At 47.2% G+C, this 24,708-nt stretch overlaps 1 protein-coding gene across 1 annotated transcript; it reads right to left on the bottom strand.

Annotated features, from left to right (window-relative positions):
• Window positions 1-495: 495 nt before the first annotated feature.
• LOC104355441 (refilin-A) lies at window positions 496-20,080 on the bottom strand. Its single transcript, XM_033008309.2, has 3 exons — window positions 19,490-20,080; window positions 8,183-8,292; window positions 496-5,979 (listed from the first exon to the last, which is right to left on the bottom strand). The coding sequence occupies exons 1-3, from the start codon at window positions 19,697-19,699 to the stop codon at window positions 5,646-5,648; spliced, it is 654 nt and encodes a 217-aa protein (XP_032864200.1). The 5' UTR covers window positions 19,700-20,080; the 3' UTR covers window positions 496-5,645.
• Between the last annotated feature and the right edge of the window lie 4,628 nt (window positions 20,081-24,708).

Raw genomic sequence — 24,708 nt, 5'->3', positions numbered from 1 at the left:
CGGAGAGCCAGGATGTAGCAGGGGTCCCAATACTGTACTAGGATGTGGATACCTGGACATGAAATAAGCATTATATCAGTTCTTCCTGCCCTTGAAAGCCATGGAATACCTACGAGAGGAATTATCTAGATTGAACACCAGGGCTTCATAGCTGGGTAGAAAAAGGTTGAGCAGTGAGAGGGAAATTTAGAGTGAAGGAATGGTAAAACTGTCAACCAGTGAAATCCTGAAAGGTAGAACTGCCTCTGCAGGAACCATGAGTTTTGTGCCCTCTGCTATTTCAACTTTCCCTGGGCCTGGGTGACAGAGCAGGTTTTACACATCACAGCACTGGCTGGCTGAGACCGCAGCCTCCCGACCATGGGGAGCTGGGCTGAAATCCACGGGCAAGGGAAGGACACACCAGAAACATTCCCTCAGTATGGGACAGTAAAGGGGCATTAAGCACCAAGTAAATGGATAAGGAAGAGGAAAGAAACTCCAGATACATCAGCATGACAGTTTGAGCATTTTATTATGATATATAAATTTTGTCTTCTTAAATTACTCTCTATGAGTTGAACAGAAAGGGATTATTGTGGAGGGGGGAATATACAAAAATAAAAGGATATTGTGAACTACGGCATCACCACATATACAACAGTAAAGTACTTTACAAGCACTTAGAGAATCAGACTTACAAAAATAAAAATATGACACATCCTTATGCATTTCCACCAGTTATATGTTCTCTTCTTCCCCCTCTAACCTTCAAACACCTTTCAACCCCATCTTCAGGTCACGATTCACATGGTAGGATACTTTGCTCATTCTGATGGCCATCACAGTATCTGAAAAAGTATTAGTGCCTCCCAAGACTTATCAAATACAATGGTTATAGGAGAGCTTTAGTGGAGATGCTCAGAACAGATCAATTTGTGAGTGATGGGGTGATCCTCAGGGAGCACAGTTTAACTGCCAGTGGAAATTGTAGTATCCCACAACAAGATCCATCATTCCCTATGAAGTGTTCCCCCATCTCCACAGAGGCACAGCTCTGTGCATGTGTGCTTGATACACACAGTCCCCAGCGAGCCTGGGGAATGCTGATGCTCACAGACTTCAGTGGGACTAAATGACTGTGACAGAGGATGGATCTGATTTTTGTTTCAGGTCTAATGAAGGCAAGGATGCCCTTCCCTACAGGAAAAAAAGGCAGCTTAAAACTATAATGGCTAAATATCCTAGCACACAGTGTTCACACACAGAACCATTCACCTCTAGATCAGATTCACACAGCCTTTAGTCTTCAGTTTGATCTACAAAGTCTTTTGCTCATTAACCTTCTAGTGACCTTTCCCTTTATTTTTAAGACACACTCAACATAAATAGTAAATAGCATTCACTTCTCTGACCAGCAGCTCACTCAAACACTGCTATCAACACCCAAACCTCATTTCCTCATTCCCAGAAAGTACGCACCTAGGGTGCGAATCTGTCTGTATTTCACATTGAGAAAAGCAGAGCTGGCTAAGAAAAAAAAAAAAAAATAGAGACAAAAGAAGCAGTAAACTGTTTTGGTCAAAGTTGTTCTCTGCAGTTTGTGCAAAGTATTCCGCAGATTCTGAAAGTTCAATATTATTCAGGGTTCCTTCTTTTTGGCCCCAAATTCAATGACAGCAATGCAGGCAGACCAGACAGAAGCACGTTCTGTTGCATTCAGGGGCAAAACGAACACAGGAATGATGGGGATGAAGGGCAAACCCCACACCTTTCAGACAGTGACTTTCCATATTGAAAAAAACAACCTTCACCCCCAAAGAAACAGATGCCTTCTGGCAAAGTTTCTGATCTCAAAAATAACTATTGACAGAAAATAATTCCTAAAGGCAGTGTCTGACTTTACCCACCAGGCTTACAGAACTGTGGGCAAGAGGCATGTTAGGATCCTGGGGAGAAGTTGTGTAACCACGGTCCCAACTGCTCAAGGAAACTCACCTTTCCAAGCAGCATTTCCATGGCCTGAATTTATCATTTATATCTTTGAGACAATATACGTGAACAAAGATCTGTTGGTTGAGATTAATAATGCTCCATTTAAAAGAAACCCACCTTTTTAGTGGGACTAATTGTTCCTTTTAGATGTACAAAAGTAATACAGGTAAGGTGTTTTTTGGCTGCTCGGAGTGATTCTTAATTGGCAACACACACACAAAATTCAGTTTCTGGTGTTTAAGCAAAACAAAAAAAAAATCATCACTTTTCTCAGTCATGGGCAAGACAAACTTCGGCTCTTCTACCACCATCCAACCCAGCCACAGGGATAGGAGCAATAGGGACGGGGGGTGGGTGGGCAGGGGGGGATCTGTGCCCAGGCAAGGATGAAGAGCTGACCCTCTCTGGTTTTCTTGTCCTCAGGAAAAACAAAGTCCCTTCCCAATGCCAGCGTTCACTGAGAAGAAAAGCAGCTTGTGATGGGCCCATGGGAGACACCAGATAAGAAGGTAATTTTCAAAATTTCTACAGAGCTCAGGCACTTGGCAATGTCACAGCTTGGATGTGGTCCAGGGTGGCAGCCCACCATGGCCTGTCCATGGCTACACAGCTCAAAGTATGTTCAGCAGCCAAGAAACCCAAGCTGCTGTCTTTTTTTGTCCTGACATGGCAAAATGGCAAAACCAGAAAAGCTGCTTAAGCTCAAAGGAGTAGGAGTATGATAGGTCATTTCTAGTCTATTTGCAGAGAAAACAAAGCATGAAGTTTCAAAGAGGCCTGGCCTGGACATGTGGGGACCCTCCAGTGCCACAGACACAGCCCCCAATTGCACCCTCCTGGGGGTCACATCCACCTGTGAGACTTTGCCTTAGCAGCCTCCATCCTTGCATAGTGAAAGACCAGGCTGTGGTTCAGGTCTCTTCACTGGATTTCTATTTGCACACTGTTTTTTTGGCTTTCTTCAAATTCTAATTTTCTGTTGCAGCCAGCGTTTAGGAAGCAGAACTAACAGCAGGCAAAGTGGGTAGAAGCCTGCAGCTGGCCATGATAAAATGATTTCCCAGGGAAAACCTGACCTGCTCAAAGACCAGTGTGATCAAAAACTGCAGCTTTGTGCTTGCAGCAAGGGAATAATCCAGCTGTTAACAGGAGAAAAGCCTGATGTATGGTCAAAATAGGGGGTCTCTGGCATCCCTTTGGCTTGGAGTCAGCCTGTCTCCATGCTTGCTCAGTAGAGGTGTCTGCAATCTGATCTGTCACCATGCAGGGATCTCCTGGGCATGAGTATCAGCCCTGCTTTTGAACCCGGATTACGCTGTTGCTCAGCTTGGAAACCCACCCCCTTTGCTACAGACTCTCATGGGTACACGGAAAGAGCCCTCCAGAGCCTCCACAGTGGACCCAGGAAGGCAGATGAGTATTTCCACGGCTCACAAGGCTCGCTCCCCAGCACTTGGATAAACGGGAGGGACCTCGAGGTGAGCTAGCAAGTAAGTGCTTCACCAACTTGCATTGCGCTGGGCCCACATTCATCTCAGCTTCAACTGCCCTGCTGCCTGCGCTAACCCCACAGCACTCACGTGTGCTGGAGCCCTGGGGAGAAGGGTTGCTTCAGGCATATAATAATCCCTTTGGAAGCAGATGTTGCTCTTCCAGGCTTTGATGCTGACAGTCAGTGACAGCAAAATTTGGCCAGTAATAAGTACAATCCTTGTTTCTGTGTTGCTGAAAAGAATTCAGCAGTAGGTGGAAGTCTTGGAAATCCTTTGAGAGGTTTCCACCTAGCAAGTCCTAACTCCCAAACAGAGAGATGGAGTTCGCCACTGCCATAGCACACATCTTTCAGTACTAATGATGCTTCAGCTGTCAGGATTTAAGTTTGTATATAAAGACCTTATATGTACCTCTGGTGGAAAAACGGTTCTTCATTTTAAACAAGAGAACTCTGTTTCATAAAGGTCACAGTTCTGGTCACATTTACCAATTGCCTTTTGAAACTGATGGAAAAAGTATCTTTATAAGTCACTACTTAATTTTATTATTTTTTTAAGTTTTTCAGATGTATTTTTTTTTAATCTCTCTGGGTTTGTGCGTCAGCTGTTCTGGGCAATCAGCTACGTCTTGTTGACATTGTTAATAGGTTTTCTGACTTGGCTGCTCAGTTGTGTTCCGAAATAACTCGATCAGACTCGCAAGTCAGGAACAAAATGGAAAGTTTAGAAGAGGGAAAACTGGCAATTAATTTCTGGAGCTGTGTGGTTATTTTCTAAGTCTGGGCTCTTCTAAGCAGCATGCAAAAATTCTTGGTAAGATTTTTGGAGACAATTCCATGCCATTTTCAAAGGTTATATGTTTGTGTGAATCCAGGCTCTTGCAGCTTTTCAGTGAGCTACCAAAGTGAAGTGATAATGGGAGATATGATTCATGAGTGGGGAGTGGTTTACCTTAGGATGGCTGTAGTCACTCCTGCTCCCTCAGTGTTTCTTGATCCTTTTGCAGAGACAGCTCAGCTGTTTGCAAAGTATCCATTGAACTGCTACTGATTAAGGAAATCTGGATGAATTTGAGCTCTTCAATACCTCAGGCTGTACACTGAGAAAGTTTGGCTGCTCCTCCACAGTCAGTGAAGCTGTCCATGCCACAGGTATGGAAACTACTGAGAGGGTGAGGAACCTTGCTCGTGAGTTAACCCTGCACTGGCTTCTTTGAAGCTAGCTAGCATCTTCCTGTACTACACTGCTCTCTGCAATACAGCCATTCCCTGAAACTCAAAAGGGTTGCAAGGGTGTAAAGATCCCTGTAAATTGGGTGTTCAAGACAATGAACAGCATGGCACACTTGGTCTGACAGTACTTTTGAAGAAAGGGCACTGGAAGAAAGGACACTTTTAGAAAATAGCCCTTCAGTTTCCTCAATCTCCCCTGCATACTCCTGGCTGGGCTCACAGAAGAGGTGGCCGTGTGTCAGGGTAGGCCTTTCTCCCATCTCCTGGTCGTGCTGTGCCCTGCTACAGTACATAAACATCTAGCTGCTAGCAAGAGCACCATACGCCTGTTTTCTTCCTCTTTTTCTTGGTCACAGTCCCCACTCCTCCCAGTGAGAGGCCTGAGGTTACTGCAGTGGTGTAATACTGCAGCTATCTCCCAGATGAGCTGTTGGAGCAAGCTGTGATGTGTTGATACAAGTAACTGCCTCCTCTGCACTTAAACTCTAAGAGACCTGGCTAGGTATATGCTGGTCAGGCTGGACGCTGATTCTGCAGCTGGTCTTCCCTTTACAGAGACCAAAACAGCTCTGAAGGTTACAGCGAGTCTCACCTACGTGCTAGACGAGACCTACAGAGCTCACAACGCAGCACTCTGCTATGGGTAATAGGGTCCTTTGTCATCTTGATTTCATCTAAACACAAGTCAAAAATAGATATGCTTGGAAAAAAAACAAAAATAAAATCCAGATCATGAATGTCAGGAACGTTGCAAAATACAAGCCAGCCTCTCACTGATCAAAACCATCCCGTGCCCTGCAAGCCTCCTCCCAGCCAGTTCAGCCTCACCCAAGACGACGTGTTTTCCAGCCATTAATATTCAGTCGCCATCAATGAAGGCCCAGCCAGAGACCCAGCAAAGGCCACAGCCTCCTTGAGGTCACAAGGTTGCCAGCGACAGGGCGGATCAGAGGGTCTCACTGTAGATGACGCACGGGCTGGTTTCCTCACAGAGTTCCAGCTGCACGCTGGAAGCAAACCAACGCTTGGCACAACCCAAGCTGTAGTTGAGGGTGGTCCGGTAAATGTTCTTGGCATGCTTAGGAAAAATGATGGTCGTGCTCTGAAACCTCAGTGGCTTCTGGCGGGGCTCAAAGATCAGCTGGGACTTGTAGTTCCGCCAGGTGCAATTGGGAGCAGCAATGACTGTCTCGCTGTAGGTGGTGACGGTGGGGATGGGGCCGTAGAAGATGTCATCCCGATAATGCTTCTCGGAGTCATACTTCACCTCGGAATTGCACCTACAGAGGAAAGCAAGGTGTCAGGAGCACAGCCCAGTAGCAAAGGAGAGAAGATAGGGAGGACTCTTCTCTAAACCTCTGGAGCTGGCAATGTTTACGATCTCTCACTGCACAGACACAGGGGCAGCTGCCAAGCCTACAACCCAAAGCAGAGGGCCAAGAGGACTCCTTCCTGCTAGTGAATCTTGGTGGAACCCCATGTTGCTGTGAATCTACCTCAGCATTTCTGCAGTGCAGCTGCACAGAGGACCAAGCCTGCCTGGACATGCCAGGGCAGAAGAGACCTTGTTGCACAGGCTCCAAGCAATCCGCTGCTTGTTCTGGTTTCCTCCATGGGCCCTACTGGGGCCTCAGCTCAGTCCTGAGAGCTACACTGGAGGCAAACACCCAGTTAGAAAAGAACATCAAGAGGTGGTGAAACCCCTCAACTGAGGTAGGTCAGAGGCTGAGGATGGACATTCATCCATGGACTGTGCAGGAAAAGCTTGAAATCCCAGGAAAATTCTTGAGCCAGCCTTTTCCTGAGCATTTTTAACAATCACAGCCATGCAGCATCAACTTGAAATGCTGAGGACCCCTGCAAAACAAAGGTCCCCTCTGATCACTGACTCCACAGTAGGTCTCACCACACTCCCTATTGCTAGTGCGAGCCTCGGGAGGTGTCACTGCCCCAGTGACCAGGCTGAATAGATGCTGGTGGTGGGCCAGGGACACGGGATGTCACACTGGGGTCAGGGAGAACCTACTTCTCAACACAGCATGACTAGTGTTGCTTTCACAGGCCCTATTGTCCATGCAAGCCCTGGCTTGGCAGAAAAATAATGCTGTAAGTGAGGTTTTCATAGATGGCAGAAGCATGGTGCAATGGACACTTGTTGAGCTGTTAAGACTGTGTGTTTGTATTTTTTTTCTTTATATTGCCTTGCCATCAGAGCACAGAGGCCTAAGCTAGCTAAAATCAGGGTGCTGGGGGATGAGGGGTGAGGTTGCTTGTTAGGGCCTACAGAAAAAATCCAAGCAATGGTCAAATAGCAGGTAAAGCAAAGAGATGCTGTGGGCTATGGCTGTCCAATATCCAAGCCATTTGTCTCAAAGGAAGTGGCCATGTTAACAGCCATGAGATGAAGAACCCACAAAACATGGGATGTCACTGCCCTGCCCGTTTTCTGCAGGCATCCAGAAGAGATGTATGGACACCAGGCCACGTAAGGGACTTTTCCTAGAATCCCCAGTCATGGGGAGCAGCAGGACTTTCACTTGTTTTCCCCACTCCCCAAGTGCTCCTCCAGCAATCAGCAGCCAAGGAATGTGCAGCTCCACGTAAAAAAGATTAAAAGCTGGGTGTGTGCTTGTCATTACCTCCACCCGCAGGGGGGCTGACTGATTGTGCACTGCATGTAATCTGAGCTGCTGTAATGTATTTTGCACAGCTAGGGTGTAAGCAAGTCATTCAGCACACATAAAACAAGACTCCGATGTAATCACCGTAAAAACATGCCCGCTGGCAGTTCCTCTGAGATTTACTGGGGTACATTTCCAGAGAGACGTTTGCATAGGTTGAGGGGGGTGGGAACTGGGTTTACAGTTCTCCCACCGTCGCTGCCCCAAGCTGCGTGTAACTGCTCCATGCTGTTTGCAGAGTACATTCCATACCAGCAAAAGAGTGAAAGAAGAGCAGAAACCAACGTTTAGCCATCGGCCGCAGCACCAGACCCACAGGAGGTCAGAACACCTCCACCACTGGCTTGAGGGGCCATCTCCTCATGAGGAGGAGCTCATTCCGTCTCTGTGGGCTGGTCTAATGTTGGTTTCTCAGCTGCAAGGGCTAACAAAAACAGGAGCCAATTATAAGGGTGTTGCTTCTTGTGAGGACACAAGTCAGCAGGGAACAGGATGAAGACCATCAGGTTACTTAGTGGAGGCCATCAAGCCTACAGATGGTAATGGTTTTCTCTCACAGCCTTGGATTTGAGGTGGCCTCGGAAGGAAATCTTTCTCCTACAACGTCCCTCCAGGTCTTGCCTCCTCCCCTCCGCCCCTGCTGCTGCCAGTGTCTTTACTTCAGGCATTACTCTCCCACCTGTCCCTCCCTTCCCATCAAAATAACCACGACTCCCATTTGTAAAAACATTTCAATTTTTTGCAGGAGAATCACCAGGAAAAAGACAGAAATCCTCGCCCACCCACCCAATCCCATCTGTACCTGATTTCCTGCATGGGCTCAGGGCTGACCTCAATGCTTTCTCCAAAAAACACAGGGTACATTCGAGGCCTCATCTCTGGCATGGACGGATTCAGGAGCAGGTAGGGCATCTGCAGGGAAGAAGAGCACAGCAAGTGTTGGGACACAACAGGTGAAGCTGGCGCGGTTCATAATGTGCTGTGGCTGGAAGCTGAGCAGACAGCAGCAGCAGCACGTTCAGCACTGGCAGGAGACACCAGTGCCTCCAACCTTGCCGAACTCCATCTCCTCAGAGTCCCGTGGGAGACACTGCAGATGACAGACTCTTTGGCAATGAGAACAAGTGACTGCGGCAGCATCAGGATCAACTTTGTTTCTTGCAAGCTAGGCTCGCCTTGCTTGCGCTCTCAGCATCATTCAGCTCCCCCTCGCAGTCCCCATCTTTTCCAGGTTTGTAGCAGGGTTCCAGGCTAGTTCATCACACTGAGGAGGGTACTCTTCTCCATGCAGAAAGCTCAAAGGGGAGGACCACTGTCATGTTGCCAAAAAACAGTCTTATGGTGGCTGGCAGAGAATGGGACTACTAACCCTCATCCTCACACAGACAAGACTCATACAGGCCTTGCATTTATGATGCCTTCACTTTCTGATCTTGACTTTTTGATACACCTCTGGTTGTATGAATTTACAGACTGACTTTCAGCTCCCAGGGCTGATGAAACGCAGCAGGCTGCCCTCCACTCACCAATACCCTCTCACCTCCCTCTGCCCAGCACATCGCCCAGGTAAGTGACCGCTGAGATCTCTGGCATGCTGCAGTATCTGTTTGTTGGAATTCAGCCCTTCCTTTCCTTCTTCCTTTCTTGTTTCTTACAGGAATTGCAATTGTTTGGGGGGTTTCTTTAGCCCTGATGTTGCTTTCACTGTTATGAGTTAACAAGTCTCTGTAAGACTCAAAGGACACCAGCATGGAGAAGTGCTCCAAGTCTGATGCAACACAGAGATAGGGCCTAAGTCTGCTGACTTGAAGGATGTAGGTCTACTTAAGTGAGATGTGCATATATATATATATTTATATATATGTATATAAGCTGAAAATAATGTATCCCTTGAAACAATCCAGTGGGGGAAGTGGTAGACTTGCTGAAGTTTCTGTGCCAAAAATGCCTGTCATGATCCAAGGGACGTTCTAGTTAACCATGCACAACTGAATGTGGGGTGAGACACTGGGGCACCTTGTGGCCTCTGAAATGAAGGAAAATGGTTTCAAGCCAGGACTTTTTAATGAATGGAGCTGCTCTAATTCATGACACCAGAAACTGGATTTTTAAGATTAATTACACCCTGAAGTTACTTACTCTAACAAATTGTCACAGTCCAACCTTGGCTCCTCTGCCCATCACAAAAATGAGTAATCCCGCTTCGCTATACTGGAGGGCTCTTAAACATCAGTTCCCACATACAGGGATCCTGTGTCTGGTGTTTGGACTATGCCCAGCAGCTAATTAAGCCTAATCCTGCCCTCCTGGAAAAATGTCACTACAGGTTTTTGTCCCTGCCACCACTTTTTTGTCAGCAGCAATTTATGACACACAGGGACACAGGTTCTCTTTAAAGGAGATGGCTGGCAGACTCTGTGCGGAGTTGAAAGGTCTCTAGATGGCTGAAAAGCTCACGGAGTTTTTCCACTTTCCACCAGGCACAGGCTGTATGTGCTAGAATCACAGCCATATTTCATCAGTGTAAGGCAGTCAGATCATCTCAGGGCTCAAAGAATCCACTGACAGTAGCTGAGGATCCAGCTCTTGTATTGGCTTGCTCTTCCCATGCTACTCCTTCCCACCTTCCCCAGCATCTTCTGGTTGGGTGGTACAGAAGGGAACAGTGGGGCTGTGACCTGGTTCCTATTGGCAGCACTGGGTAGGAAGTATTGCAGCCTCTGCCCTACTCTGTACAACATGCAGGTCCCCTGATGCTCACCATGTTATCCCTCAAGTTGGTGTTAACTGGCAAAGCTGTGTTGAGTCCACTCAACAGCATCAGCTCCCACCAGCTGAGGTCTGGTTTCCTCTAGTGGCTTGAGCTTTCTGCCTTAGCCTAAGGCAAAAAATGTCATTGCTTCATCTGAATTCGCCAAGCCCTTCAATTCTGTGTCCCAAAGCCACAAAGCTGTTTACTCATTTCATATTGAAATATCCCTGCACTTTACTACTGTGTTAAACTGTAAAGTAAAATGGCCAACCCCTCTTTTAGACTGAGTATTCTGTTCCATTATCAAAAAAAGGGCAGGATTTGCATAGATATGGAGAGGAGGAAAAAAAAGAAAAGAGAAAAAAGATATGTTCACCCTCACTACCAAGCACTGGCCAAAAGGCAAAGTTCATTCCTGGATTGCTTTCAACACTATCAACAAGGGAGGGCAAGGGCAGCCTTTCTGGTCATAAATAAAGCTCTTTGCTTCTGAAATGTGAATTGTTTAGATCAGACAAGCCTTAGTTCATAAGGGTGCAGATCTCCAGCTTTTAACAGTCTGCACATGGCCAGAGCTCTTTCTGAAGACATTTTGTACATGAGGAGAGGCTCATTTGGGTGCAGAAGTCAAACATCATGTGCATATGCATTCATATGAACAGCAGGCAAGCTGGCCTTTTGGGGGTTCACCTGCAAAGAGATGCAGATTGCTTTAACTGGTGAAGGAAGGAAGGTCAAGGATACGTGTCCCTCCTTCAGGAGCCTGTTCTCTTTCTCTTTATACTCGTGTGGCCAGACCTGACATTGGCAAAACTCCAGCTGAGAACCTGACCTCTTTTTACACTGTGCCAACTTAAGGAGAAGCCTTGTCCAAAAGGTCCCAAACTGATCTCTGCTTGCAGATGAGGTGAGAAAGTTATCACCTCTGATCCTCCCTTTGAAAAGCTCAGCTCAGGAAAAGGTGCTTCCAACTTCCCAGATGAAACATCGAATTTGCTCAGGGCAGAAAGGTGGGCCTTGTCCTGTAACATGAAGAGTACACCTAAAGGTATGGAAAAGATTTTAATGTCCTTTTTTTACCATGAACCATGACTCTCAGCACAAAATAATGCTGACTTATAAGTGGTTCGGACTTTTATATCTCATCCTGAAGATAACGCTGCTGACCAGGGTGCAGGTCTGCAACAGGCTCTGAAGGGAAAGCCCCTGCCCTTGAACTACCACTGCCTCATCCAGCACCACCAGATTTTTTCCAGAGGGCATCCACCCAAGCCCATGCCCAGCTCCACTCTCCTTCATGTGACCCGACAGCCTAAGAAAGTGCATCTGGTGTTCTCTGCACAAGCTGATCTCTTCCATGCACTGCCTTTGGGGAGCCTTTGAGATGATCACCTTGGCTGGGGAGGGGCAATAGTTCTCTTTGAGTGTAATCAGCAAGTTGGTGGCTTGCTGTTCCCTCGTAACAGGTAAAATAAGTCACAGCCACCACAGACAGATTCACACTGGTAACCACCCAAAAAGTGGAGAGGCAGAACAGAATTGGGAAAGCTCTTCTGTCCCAGCTTCTAAACAACAGATGTTTTCAGGTCATGCTTCCAAAACTGACTGCAGACTTAGATAACCAGAAAAAGGGCTGGGAAGCACTGATCTGAGCTGCACAAGCACCCCAATGTTGTCTCACTGTGCATTTAGCCTATGGGAGTATCTTCTTCCACTGGCCAGGGACAAATGAAGATCAGGTAAAATGGAACAGTTGTGAATTAAGCTGCTTTTCAGATCCAGACTAGCTTGCTAGAATGCCAAATAACAAACCTGCATGGATGGTAACCATGAGCTTCTTTGCTAGATTAACACAGGAGAAATTCAGATCTCTTAACAGTTCAACAAAGGGCATCTGTAAAGTGCAGTTTTAAAGAAGCAGTTCTAAAGAAGCCATTTCAGTGCTTCCAGGCAACCAAACCTTCACACTTCTTGCTAACATATGCTGACACTAAGAGTGCTCTAAACATCCCTAGAGACAAGGATGCAGGAGGCGAGGTCCTTCCTGTGGCTTAGCAGGAACATTGCTGGGGCATCTGGCCCCCAGCATTTGTACAGGAACAGGCTTCACAGCCCGCTGTGTGCCTGGGGTGCTGCTCAGTCAGAGCGTGAGCACAGAGGCAAACACTGTCTGTTGAAATCACAAGTCTCACAGCAGGGAACAGGAAACAAGAACACGCGGCAGAAACAATACCAGTGTGCATGGAGAAACAGAGGGTCTGTCAGGCATGACTGCAATCAATCAGAGGCAGAAAGTTGCCACGCACGGAATTTGGTAAGAGCAGGATTAAGTCTTCTCCAGGTTAATTCTGGATGGAGTGGTGATGAGACTATTTCCACTGTGGATTACAGTTTACCTTTGAGCAGGGAAGGGTGACAAAAGGCATTTCATAATGCATTTCGTATGCTGTAAACAAGCATCAGCTTCAGACCTGCAGGCTTGGCTTGATTAATTTAGAAATCTGGAACAATCACAGATATTGGCAAGCCAAAGCCAGCAACTTGTACCACCCATCAGAGACCATTACAAATTCACACTTATCTACCACAAGTAGTGCCACGAGCTGCTGCAGGTCAGAAACCTTGAAGTCACCTGGAAGTCTGCACATGGAATATGTAAATTACTTACAAAGCACAATCTAAAAATAGAGATCATCTGTAAGACCCTGCAGTCTGTTCACCAGACAAGCAAGTGAATTGCTTGCACAGAGTGAAAGGGTCACTAAACAGTAAGCACAGATTTTACATAGCAGCAACTGAACAGTGCTTCAGGTGACATTTTGTTTCACTTCCAGTGATGTTCTGAAATGTCTGGTTCTTCATCTCACCTGGAGTTGGGAAGCAAGGAACAGGGGATATGAGCTTTCCAAAAGATTTGTCTTTGGAGCTGAAATGTTATATGCTTGGCACATGTCAAAAGCTGTCTTTTTGGCAAGAGTTTGACACCAGCTCCTTACAATCTGTTTTAAGGTAAAAACAAACAAAAAAATATGTTCTGACCGTCAAAAAAAAAAAAAAATACTGACTCAATTATTTTTTCTTCTGTATAGGAATGGCTGAAAGAAGAGGAATGCTGGATTGCTGAGCTCCCCTGAGAAAATTATGATCCTTGGCTCATTTCTAGCAATCACTCAGTGATCTCCAGATACTTCAGAAGTAAGACAAGTTTCTTTATTGCCCTGCCCTACAAATGAGTTGGCAAGGAGCAGATCTTGTTGCACACTACTGGGGGTCACTGATGGTGAAGACAAGAAACCCCCATGTCTTTAGACCAGGCTGTCCACAAGTGATCCACAGCTGAGGTCTGTCTATCCAGAGAACAAACCCTGGGGTTGTGCTGGAAGGCTATGGCTGGGACCTGATCAATCTGTCCCCAGTAATTGGAGCTGTGCTGCTACTTAGCAGACGCAGCTCTGCAAAAGCCACCACCCTGTAATCTTCATGCAGGGAGAGGAGTAGTCTGGTAGTTCACAAAGGTTGAGGAGGTGAAAGGGAAGATATTGGAGAGATCAGAAAGTGAGCCCCACGCGTACACATTATGCCCTCAAAACAGAGCCAAGGTGAAAATTAAGCAGTAAACATGCTATCTGTTTTATTTCCTTTCCGGTACATAATTTGTTTCAACTAGCAAAGAGTTACAGTGTTATTAAAAAGTTGAAGTGCTTTCTTGTTTGGCTGCATTTTTCCCTCTGTCTTAACTCTGATGCCTTTCAGGCATGTAACAGCCTGGGCAGCTAAACTCTGCTTTTTCAAATAGCACATAGATAAACACAGATAAAATTGGTTGCTGAACAGAATTCAATCTACAGCTAACCAACAGCACTTCCTTTATGGTGGCATAAGTATTACGGGGGGCTCTTGCTTTAGGACAGACGCACATCCTTCAGCTCCATGTCATTGCTTTGTACCTGCCACAAGTGTCATCTCACCGACTGGTTGCTGGGGGTGTTAGATCACAGAGTTCTGAATAACAGCAAAAATAATATAGTGGGCAGAATAATGCTATTTTACCCCTAATAATTATATAGAGTCAGTGGGCTCTGTTAAGATACTTTTCATTTGGAGTAACTTACAAGAATGGAAGCAGAGTTATCAAATAGAAAACAAAGATGAGGAAAACAGTGCCACGAAACCGGCCTGAAATGTGCTGACTGTTCTTTAGCTTCCAAATTCCAGGCAGCAAAGCAAGAAAAAGGAAAGGAAATTAATGCGACTTGAAATAAATAAACCCCCAAAAACCTTTCCCCAGAGAGCAAGAAGGACCAGAACTAACTGACTCCTTTTGCTATGGTCATTTTGTGGAAGGCACCAAGTTGTGACATTAGGTCTCTAGGGACTGTGAGGGGGAAACAGTTTTCCAAGCCTCAGGGCAACAAACGGGATACAGCTTCCCAAATTCCCAGTACCCATCTGAGCTAGGGCATAAGCAAATCTCTCACCACATTTCCCACTATGGTAACATGTCAGGTCCATGAAAATGTCACTTTACTCAGCTGTTATTTACAGCTATAATGAAAGATCTGGCTGAGCTATTTGACACCCATCTACATTCTCCACTCTAGCTGATAAGCAGTATTTGTTTAACAGACCGTTTATTTTCCCAATGTCTTCATGTATTGCACATTACGAGTAAATTATACTAGAGCCGGATGAGATTATATTTGGAGGTGATAACAGTAAATGCAGACCTCAGGTAGAAAGCCGGGCTTTATTATTTCAAAGAATTACATCCTTTCTGCCTATCTCCCTCTTCTATTTCAAGTGGGAAATGTGTGCTGCTTTGCTTATTGTCCATAGTGTTACGTAGGGATGCAATTGAAATTAAACAGCTAGAAGACACCACCCTAGACAAAGCCACATTTTTCAGATTAGATGATGAGACCCCTATGACTGTTTCCCTGATCTGCCCAGAAGTGTCATTTGTCACAGTTTGCAAACGAGGTGAGGCCCAGAGCCATTCCCTCTCCTTCGCTGCTGGTGTTGAACCAAGGAGGAAGAGTGGGTGCGTGTTCAGAACTGGACGGGGCTGAGGAACAGGGGACAACCAGGTGGGGTTAGCCTTTGCCAGGCAAGGGATGCAGGTGTGAAACTAAAACCACCGCCAAGCCCCACTGGGGAAATTCCTGCAGGATCCCACCCCGTGGGAGCAGGTCAGAATGCCAGGCTGCAAACTCCAAGCCTTGTGGCAAGCCCTGCTGCTGTGCCTTGCTCCCCAAACAAGCCTGGGGCTCTCCCCAGATCTGTTGGGACCCCCGTGGGCTTGAAGAGTCATGTCACCTGCTTCATGTGCGGGCTGCAAGCTGGCTTGGGTTGGGGGTGCTAGGCCTTTCTCTCACACATGCTTTCACCATAGGTGTTGCCAGCTCTGGAAGTTACATATTGCCTGGAAACCCTCTGAGGACCACGTTCCCCAGCCAGTCCCCCACAAGACAGACCCCCTTCCTGGAGCACTTTCAGTGTAGGATGAGATGCTGGCTCTGTGGCCCAAGGGCTCTTCAACATACAGCATGTCAGGAAGAGGTGTTTTGGTTTGGGTGTTTTTTTAATATCAGTCATAAATCCAACAGGGTTGACACACATGCTGACTTGGACCCCGTTGTTGAGACTGTGCCTGCGCAGGCTGTGCCAAGGGGCAAGCTCTCCTCCTCCTCTGCACTCAAGATGAAGCTGGAATCTCCTCCTATCACACGAGACTGATTCTGGCACCGCACTGTTGTCCAACACAGCTCCTGAAGGTAAGTAGAAATTCCCTACACGGGGGCATTCAACTGACAGCTGATCCACTGGGATATAGTCCTACAGAAGTCAGTGCTCAGTGAGGCAGGTTAAATGCACAAATACTGAAATCTTTCAAATAAAAAGGAACTCATTGCAGTGGCAACAGTGTTGGGAAGGGACAAGAAGTCTACTGCTTCAAGAAGGCACAATGGATAGTTCTGCAGATGAATGTGACCCTGCTCTCCCCCGATAGCCATTAGGAGTTACTCTATTGAATGTAAAGCACTTATTTCAGCACAGCCCAAAAGCAGTTCTTCTAGCCTAAAATTTTATCTCAGGGCAACAACAGGGAAAACTTTAAGCAGATCTGGCTACTTCAATGTCATTTAACTCCCTACCCTTCCAGCAACAGCTTCTTTGTGCAAATTATTAGAGATTTATTTCATTGTATTTATGTTCCTTTTGTCCCAGCATTACATGCAAAGCCTAGAGAATTCAGTAACCCTAAACAATTTAATCATGTTTAAGATTTAGAAGGCAGAACTAGGTAAAAGTCATCTTCTATTTTCATTAGGATATTTGCACTTAAGCACAAAACAATTGACAAATTCCCTACATGGACTTTATGTGAACAAATAAAAGCCAATTTCTCCTGCACTGCAAGTAAAATGCAAAAAAAAAAAAAAAAAAAAAAAGTCCCTAAATGGTGTTGAACTTGTGGTATTTATGACTCTGGCCCTAAATTGCCTTTCATATTTTCTTGGATCCCAAAGCTGTGGCCAAATTGGCTGGTTAAATGTGAATAAATGGTGCATTGTCTTTGAAACAAAGTTGTGCTTATTAAAGAGTAGAGAGTTTACTTTTTCAGTCACAGTTAGTAACACAAAGCAGAGAGAACACAGATTTTACACACAAGAGAGTCTTCGATAAGGGCATGCAATCCCATTTTAGTCTGTATAAGAGCTGTCCTAGAGCAGAAAAATTCTTCAACATATTTGTGAAGTTGGAGCAAAATAGCTGATTGCAAAAGAACGCAACTGGATTCAGACTGGTGGTTTTGATAGGTCTGTAACAAGGAATAGTATGAAATACTTCCCACAGATCTGGAATGTTGTTTTCTTCACCTGACAGCAATTTGTTGTAACTGTACATACTAGAATTTTGGCCATTAGTGACTGAAATTATATATGGTTTTATAGTATTATAACACAAAGAGCACAGGCTGCATTCCTGGCTCTGTCACGTTTATAAGCAAAACAAACACTAACATAACAGGCGAATAAAAAAAGCATGCCTTGGTGTGCAAATAGCTGCAATTATTGATTTGCCAATTCTGCATGCTCTGATGAACAGCAGAGTAGTAGAGTTAAACAGAAGCACATTCATGGATTGTGTAATTGCTCATAGATCTGCAAGTCCTTGTTAAATGGCAAGATTGAAGCCAATTAGACACTGAAATTTTCAAGTATGAAAGAAGCAATCCTCTCCGTATTTTTCCTGCTTTCTTAATAACAGCTGCAAGTACACTATTTGCAGGGTGTAAATGAGAAGTGAAATTCTGTGTGTAGTCAAACAGAGTGAAAGTTCCTATTTACTTCATTATGTTGCAGTGTACCAAACAGTCAGAGTTAAAGAGCACAGTCCTGCACCACTCCAAATAATACAGTCAAATTGGTTTCAGTGTTAGGATCTTTGCAACCTTCTGTACCTACTAAGAGCATGGAAATAGTAACTATGTATGAAACACATACTCTAGCAGCCAGAGCTCAGGGCTACCCATGGTGTTGCAATGAGATACAAGATTTGGAAACATCTACAGAGCAAGTTCATCTGAAATGTGTAAAGTGTTCATTTATGATCAAAATTTTAAAAATTACTGGAAAACTTAATTCTGCCTTACACAGATCACAGAAATAACTTTTCCTCTGTAGGAGTCAAGCACTAAAATTCAGTCCTAACAGCCCAAGAGCTGAAATAGGTTTTTCTCATGCTCTTTCATCTTCAATATCTAGGGGCTTTCTTGGGACGAGCAGTGGCCAACTGTCATATTACTGGAATGGAGGCTATCATATCCCCATTACAGAGCTTTGCAGACACCTCCACCCCAGCTGTTTTCTGGTCCAGCAAGCCTTCATTCATCTTCCTCCCACATTTTACTTTACAAATACATAGCAACAGCCTGATCCTGCCAAACCAGAGGCATGTGGGTAACTCTTTGTACATAAACAGTCCCATCCAGATGGCACACACGCCCAGGCATCTGCAGGTAAGGCTCCATATTCGGAACTGCAGTGTTAGCGGGTTTGAGATTTGATTTTCATAATTAACACCTCACACCCTACCCATCATAGTCTGGTGAGAAGGAGTCATTGTTCATGGGGAAGGTTTTGGCATGTTCAAGAGTAAAAGGCAGTTTTCAATAATATGCTAAAATAGCCTTAGAACTTGAGAAATTAAATGAGGGTGTGCGAAGTCATTGAAAAATGTCTCTACCAGGAAGAAATCTTTGAATTGTCATTAATCCATAGGTAGATAAATTTTTCCCATGGAAAGATTTGTGCTGCAGTTTTTATTCCATATAGAAGCCAATTAATGGTGTTGAATACACCTACGAATGTCTTTTATATATGTTAAAAAAAAATCTGAAAGATCCCTGGGGAAGAACTTTCATCATCCTTCAAAAACCTCCACCACCATTGCTTATGCTCTGAACTTTGTGTTTTAAAAACAGTTTTTATAGCTAAGGGATAGAAATAAACAAAATAAAGCAGAATAATAGTCATAATAAATCTACCCAAATCCCACTCCACAGTCAACCGCTTCGCTGGCACTGCTTCAGGCTAACAAAAATCTACAGTGTTACTGCCAGCTGTCTGAGCTTACAAACCACTAACCCTGCTCTGCTCGGCCACGCAGCGCACAAACCTTTCACGCAGACTCATGCCACAAAACCCCACTCCAGCAAAGGGCAGCAGCACACAACCTTCCCCAGACCGTGTCTCCATACCAACTCCCTGGACAGACATCCATACCCTGCCCCAAGTTAATGGACAGTTTTGTCTTTCTTTCAGATGAGGCTCCAGCAAACGTGGCTCCACGCTCCTGACAAAATAAATGTAGGATGCCAGCACGTAAGGACGGCTGGGAGCCGGGCTCCCCTGCCTTGGTCCAGACGGATACAGCCCCAACCTGTGTCTAGCAGGCAGGACAGTGTCACTGAGAAGCAATTACACTTTTCTGCTCTTAAGGTAGGAAGGGGAGCCTGTTTCAGACCTGGGTTTCACTCCCACACCGTTATTAGAGTCTACCCAGTCAAACTGCCAACACTTCTGCGAGCGCATCAGAAAACCCCCGGCCTGGGCACACCAGTGACGGTGCTGACACCGGACTGCAGCCACGATGGGGCACAAGCAGCCCAGGAGAGCCCTCGTCCACCAGCACGGGCAGATGGGCACTGAGGGGGGGGACACAGCTGGGGTGCTCCAGTCAGTGGGCACAGGCTCCTTCCTCGCTGCCCCCCAACTCCAGGGCACGGCCAGCCTTTCTCCCGCCCCGGGGCCCGGGGAGGACAGAGCCCAGCGCTCAGGGTTTGGCTCTTACCACTTTGCCGTCCTTGGCCTCTCGCCGGTGCCCCGGGGCTGGGGGGTCCGCACCACCGCTGCCCCCAGCTCTGCCCTCACCGGGCGAGAGGGAGTAGAAAGGGGGGCTGGGACTGGGGGGCAGCCCCGAGTCCGGGCTGTCCAGCAAGCCTTCCCGGCTCTTCTCCTTCAGGCTCTCGTCCATCCCTTGCAGCTGTAGGTGACCTACCATGTCTGGGGGGCAGCGAGGGGACCGCAGCGGGAGAAAATCCTCCAGCGCTGCCCGCCGCGGAGGGAGGGAAGGGAGCCCGGAGGGCCCCCCCTGAGCCCCGATCGCCGCCACCAGCCTGCCGGAGCCCGGGCTCAGCTTGCTGCGGGGCGGAGAGCCAGCAACAGCCGGACCGGGCTACCCCGGCCGCCTTCCCGCCACCCGGCCCCCCGCACCCTGCCCGCCCGTCAGGCGGCCCCCGGGGAAGGGAACAACGGCCCGATCCCTCCCGCCCCGGCCCCGCGGGGGGATGCGGCCCTTGAGCCCCCGGCGGCCCCGCCGGCAGGGAGCGCTGGGCACGGCGACGGGCTGGGCTGGGCCAGGCTCGTCCGCAGGCTCCCGCCGATCCGCTCGCCCGGCCGCCTCCCGGCGGCCCATTTATCCGGAGAGGGTGGGAGGGGAGCCGGGGAGCGCCCTCCCCCTTCCCCCGGCCCCCCAGCTCTGCCCCGGCCGCACATTTTCAGGCACTTCCCAGGCCGGGAGCGCGGTCGGCGCCGCCCGCCCGCTCTCTCCCTCCCCGGCGTCGCCCCCCGAGGAGACCTGAGGCAACCCCCGCACACGGCGGTGCCCCCCGGCCCTCGGGAGAGGGGCCTCCCCACCCGCCATCACATTGCTGCGGCTTCCCTCCGCTGGTTTCTCTCACTTCTGTCCGAGTTTTCCCTCACTTCTGCCTGATTTTTACCTCAGGTCTGTCTGATTTTTCCCACAGTTATGATTTTCGTCCCTCTTTCACTCCCACACCCCCCAAAGCAGCTTTTCCCCTTAGTGTCAAGGTGTGTGGGCATGAGGGAAAAGCTCAAGAGCCATTATCCCTCTTCGCTTTGAGGTGGCTACAGGTGGCTTCCCCGAGGCAGCCGGTGACCGTGGTGGTGTTGGTTACTGGGGTGTACAAGCCCGTCATGGCCCCTGTGCCAGCCATACCCTCATGGCCATCCTTACACCCCCTGCTTAGTGCAGCCCAAAACACAATCTCTCTCTTTGGCTCCACAGCTGCTGGTCCACAACCACAGAGGAGATGACCTCCCCATCCCGGCCACGGTGTGTTCGAGGCCACCATGCAATGGGAGGACATTCCAAATCCCAGCACAGCCGCTAGCCGGGAGGAACTGTGTGTGGCAGAGGCATTGCCAGTGCTGAGGGGAAAGGAGAGTCCACATCAACCTTCAGGGTTTGGAGAAGCAAACAGTGGTTAAACAGGTCAGGCTTGCTAAATCCAATATGGATATTTATTGCACAATAACTGGCTGATGTTAATGCTACCCTCTCTACAGCCTTGTTTTTCTCATCATGTTTTCTCTCTACATAGAGTCTAGACTCTGAGAAATCTGGGGCAGGCCCACTTATACAGCTCAGCCCAGTGGAGTTTTATTCACAGCAGGTAAGTGTCCATGTGAAACTGGATATCCAGCTGGCTGCCTCCTCTTGGTCCGAATTGTTGGCACCCAGCAAAATGGGACTGCAGCTATTTGTGCTACAAAACTGACAAACATGTTTGTTGTGGCAGTTGATGAAAAAGTGAAGGGTCTGGTATTGCACCTGGTGATGAAGGCTTTCACACCCAAACTCTGAAGATAGCACAAGTCCTCTGAAGACAGCACAAAGAAGGTAGGGTTGATCCTAAAAGAGCCCGTGCTCCATCCTCCTGAGGGAGCAGGTCACACTGTATGGTGGTAGCTGAACTCATCAGCTAATAAAGCTGGATTTCTTTAGATGCATTCTTGCTCAAGTCAAAAGGAAAGGCCGAAGATGCCCAAATCCACCCTTGACTGAAATGAGGGGCCCTCCTCAGAGTGACTGAAGAGATCTGTATGCAGTGAGCTGTGCAGAGGAATGTCACTGATTTATAAATGTCAAACAGGCACCAAGCAGCCCACACACGAACCTCAGTGAATTCTTACCTCTGACCCGCTCGTCAGCTCCAGCAGCCTCACAGGCTGATTTAGAGCCCCTTACTGTAGGGGTTCTAATGTCTCACACAGGCTGTGGCTGATCTGAAAATGTCAAAGGGGATTGAAGGTCAAAATTTCCATAAATTAGGCCCTGGCTTGCTACCTATCACGTAATAGGATTCTCTGTCCAGTTAACACTGTGAACTCAAGCATTCAGTCCAGCAGTTCCCCTGCAGCCCTGGTCCCCTGCCCCACTCCTGAATGGGCAAAACCATATGTGCAAGGGGAAGGAGTGTCTTCAGAGCTGCTTTAATCGAAGGAAAGAAAAGGAGCAGGGCCAAGAGACACTGGACCGCAGTGAGCAAGCTATCCTTTACTCCTAGAGAGGTATATTTTACCTTGGGGAGCAGCTGGGGGAGAGTGTTTTTTCTGATTCTTGTTTTGAGAAACTACAATCCAATTTTTCCTGGAGCTAAATAACGTATATCTTTAAAGACATCTTTCAGTACAATACATGTGTTTGGCACAGAAGTGGGTGTTCATGGTTTAGTGTTTGCCGAGCTCTAAACAGTTGAAATACTAACTAGCAAAACCACTGCTGGGTTCTGCAGGGCATGTGTGTGCAAATATTGTGGTGGTATTGTTATTATTGTTGTTGTTGTTCTGCGGGGCATGTATGTCCACATATTATGGTGGTATTGTTGCTGTTGTTGTTATTATTATTGTTTAATATTAGTAGTCGGTTGCTCACCCAAGATGGAGTGCTCTTGTGGAAAGCACAGCGTGGTAAGAAATGCTCCTGTCCTGACAACTGTGATAGAAATGACTTGTTCTTTGGTCAGAAGTCCTCCTGGAGCCACAACATAAGCTCTTGGCCAGTGAAAATTTACCTGAATGGAAACTCAGTGAAGGATACAGTCTGCAGGCACAGATGTATATATGGGGTAGCAGAATTAGACCAGTTGAAACAGGACGTAAATATTGCACTGTGCCCAACTAAAGGAGGAAAACAACAAATGTGAGATTTTCAGTTCAGGCCATGTTGATCTACTGAAACCCTCCTTAGTTCAGCAATTCTTAATTTGCTGGAAGGAATCACTAGGGACTGGTACATTCCTGTGTCTTGGCTTGGGAATAGGGAAACTGGGCTCTTGTGTGTATGGTGGGACAGGGAGGAAGGAAAAGGCTGGAGGGAAGTTTTCTGAAGCAGCTGAGTGTAGTCAAACAGGTGCAAACACAGTGGTACAAGGGCAGCAGTGTGTGAAGGCATAGGCTGTGGGACAATGTCTCCAATAGCAGCACTAACTCTGAAGGAATAACCCTGCCAAGCTAGGAATTTGAGTGTAAAGCAACAATAAACAAGCAGTGGGGAGTCAAGTAGCTGAAAACTAGGGAAAATTCCAGCAGGACCATATCTGTTAAGATCCACTCTCAGGCAGAGGTGGAATTCTGACATTGATTAAAGAGGGCTTTATGAAGCACACATTTCTCAGAGGTTTTCCAACTTTTTTTTTCACTGGTCTATTTTGTTATAAAATGCAATCCCCAGGCCCAGTCCTGAAATGGGTAAAGAAATTCATGTGATGAAACCCCTGTGCTTTGGTGGGAGCTGCAGGGGCTTGGTGCTGCTCAGGAGCAGAGACCTGCTCTGTGCCAGGCTGGTGATACTGCACATGGCACTGACAGCTCTTCTCGGGTAACGAGCAGAGCATCAGGGATGTGATGGGATCTGCACCCTGGCTCACTGAGCTCCATGCAGTTGTGTCTGAGGTTTCCAGGTGAAACAAGGCTTTACAAACCAAAATCTGCTGAGGGCTAAGTGGTCTTCAGAGATCCCTCCATTAAGTGCTGTGACTTTGTCCATATGCTTGGATGTTTGTTCCTTTCTGCTACTGGCTGCCTTGACAAGTACCATAGGACTCACACCTGGCACTTCTCTCACTGGTGGTATTCCTGGGATCCCCTTGCAGTTCTCTACAACTCTGACCTTTTCTCTGCCCTCTTCCCCTACGTCCAGGTTCTGGCTGGGCTCCTGTATCCAGCGCGACTATGCCACAACATCCAGCCATGAATATACCACTAGTAAGATATATCACCAATGATCAGATCAAAATGCACAAAATGATGCAGCACAGGTGGGAAGTCAGGAGAGGGACTGCGTGGGCCGTGGGGACAGGAACTCAGACAGCCTTCCTGGTGTGAGCAGCCCTGCTTCTGGATAAAAGCCAATATCCCTCCTTGAATCCATTGGGATTTAAACCTCTCCATGCTTTGATGAGTCCTCTGCCTCCTGTTTTCCTAGCTAGATTTGAGGACTTTAGGAATCTGCTGTGCTACAGACATGGTGGCAGAATGTCAGCATCACATGTTAAGTTTCTTTCCACTGCTGCCAGGCTTGAAAGACAAATACAGTGAGGGAAGAAAGAGACAGGATACAAACACCTACATCAGGACTTTTTCTGAAGCAGGCTGGGTGGCAAAATGGGAAGAATGCTAGGAATGTCCATTCTTGTTCACTGATGAACCTGATCCTTCAGAACACCCACAGCATAACTAGTGACAGTACGAATGGCTTGGGCCACGGTTGCATGTCACTATGGTCTTTGGTTTCCTCCAAAGAGGTGCAGCCTTTCCTCTCTGCAGTGTGTTCCTGACAATAGTGTTGAAAGGCACTGAAGCAGCAGCATCATTGAGGGGAGTATGACCACAGAGCAGGACCCAGGTATGTGAGGCCCAGATCACCCTTGCCTGGCACCTTGTGAAGTTGTTCACCTCAGTCCAAAATGACCCAAAGCACAAGGGTGGCAAACCACTGCTCACTGCACAGGTCCAGATGATAATACAAAGAGCAGGAAGCACATCCATAATGCTGGACCTGGAAACCACATGCCAGCAATGATTCATTTTGCAGGGCAGCGTGGCAGAGTTCAAATCAAAGAAACCTTTATTCCTGAAAAGCAGAGGCTATTTATCAAGAAATAAAATCACCTCCTGAGAGGTCTAGTCATTTATTTTTAGGCAGCCTCTACATCAGAAATTGGACTCTGTGTCTTGGCTGTCTGGTCCAGCAAACGCCACAGCCCA

This window comes from Tyto alba, unplaced genomic scaffold, assembly GCF_018691265.1.
Source record: "Tyto alba isolate M040663 unplaced genomic scaffold, T.alba_DEE_v4.0 Super-Scaffold_44, whole genome shotgun sequence".
NCBI classification, from domain to species: domain Eukaryota; kingdom Metazoa; phylum Chordata; class Aves; order Strigiformes; family Tytonidae; genus Tyto; species Tyto alba.
Note: the sequence above shows the minus strand (reverse complement) of the source record. Positions and strands in the feature narration are given on the sequence as shown.

Coding starts and splice junctions, on each gene's coding strand:
- LOC104355441 (XM_033008309.2), bottom strand. CDS start 19,699: ATGGTAGGTCACCTACAGCTGCAAGGGATGGACGAGAGCCTGAAGGAG. Junction 8,293..19,489: donor AGGCCAAGGACGGCAAAGTG/GTAAGAGCCAAA, acceptor TCTTCCCTGCAG/ATGCCCTACCTGCTCCTGAA. Junction 5,980..8,182: donor GAGCCCATGCAGGAAATCAG/GTACAGATGGGA, acceptor TTTCCTCTGTAG/GTGCAATTCCGAGGTGAAGT.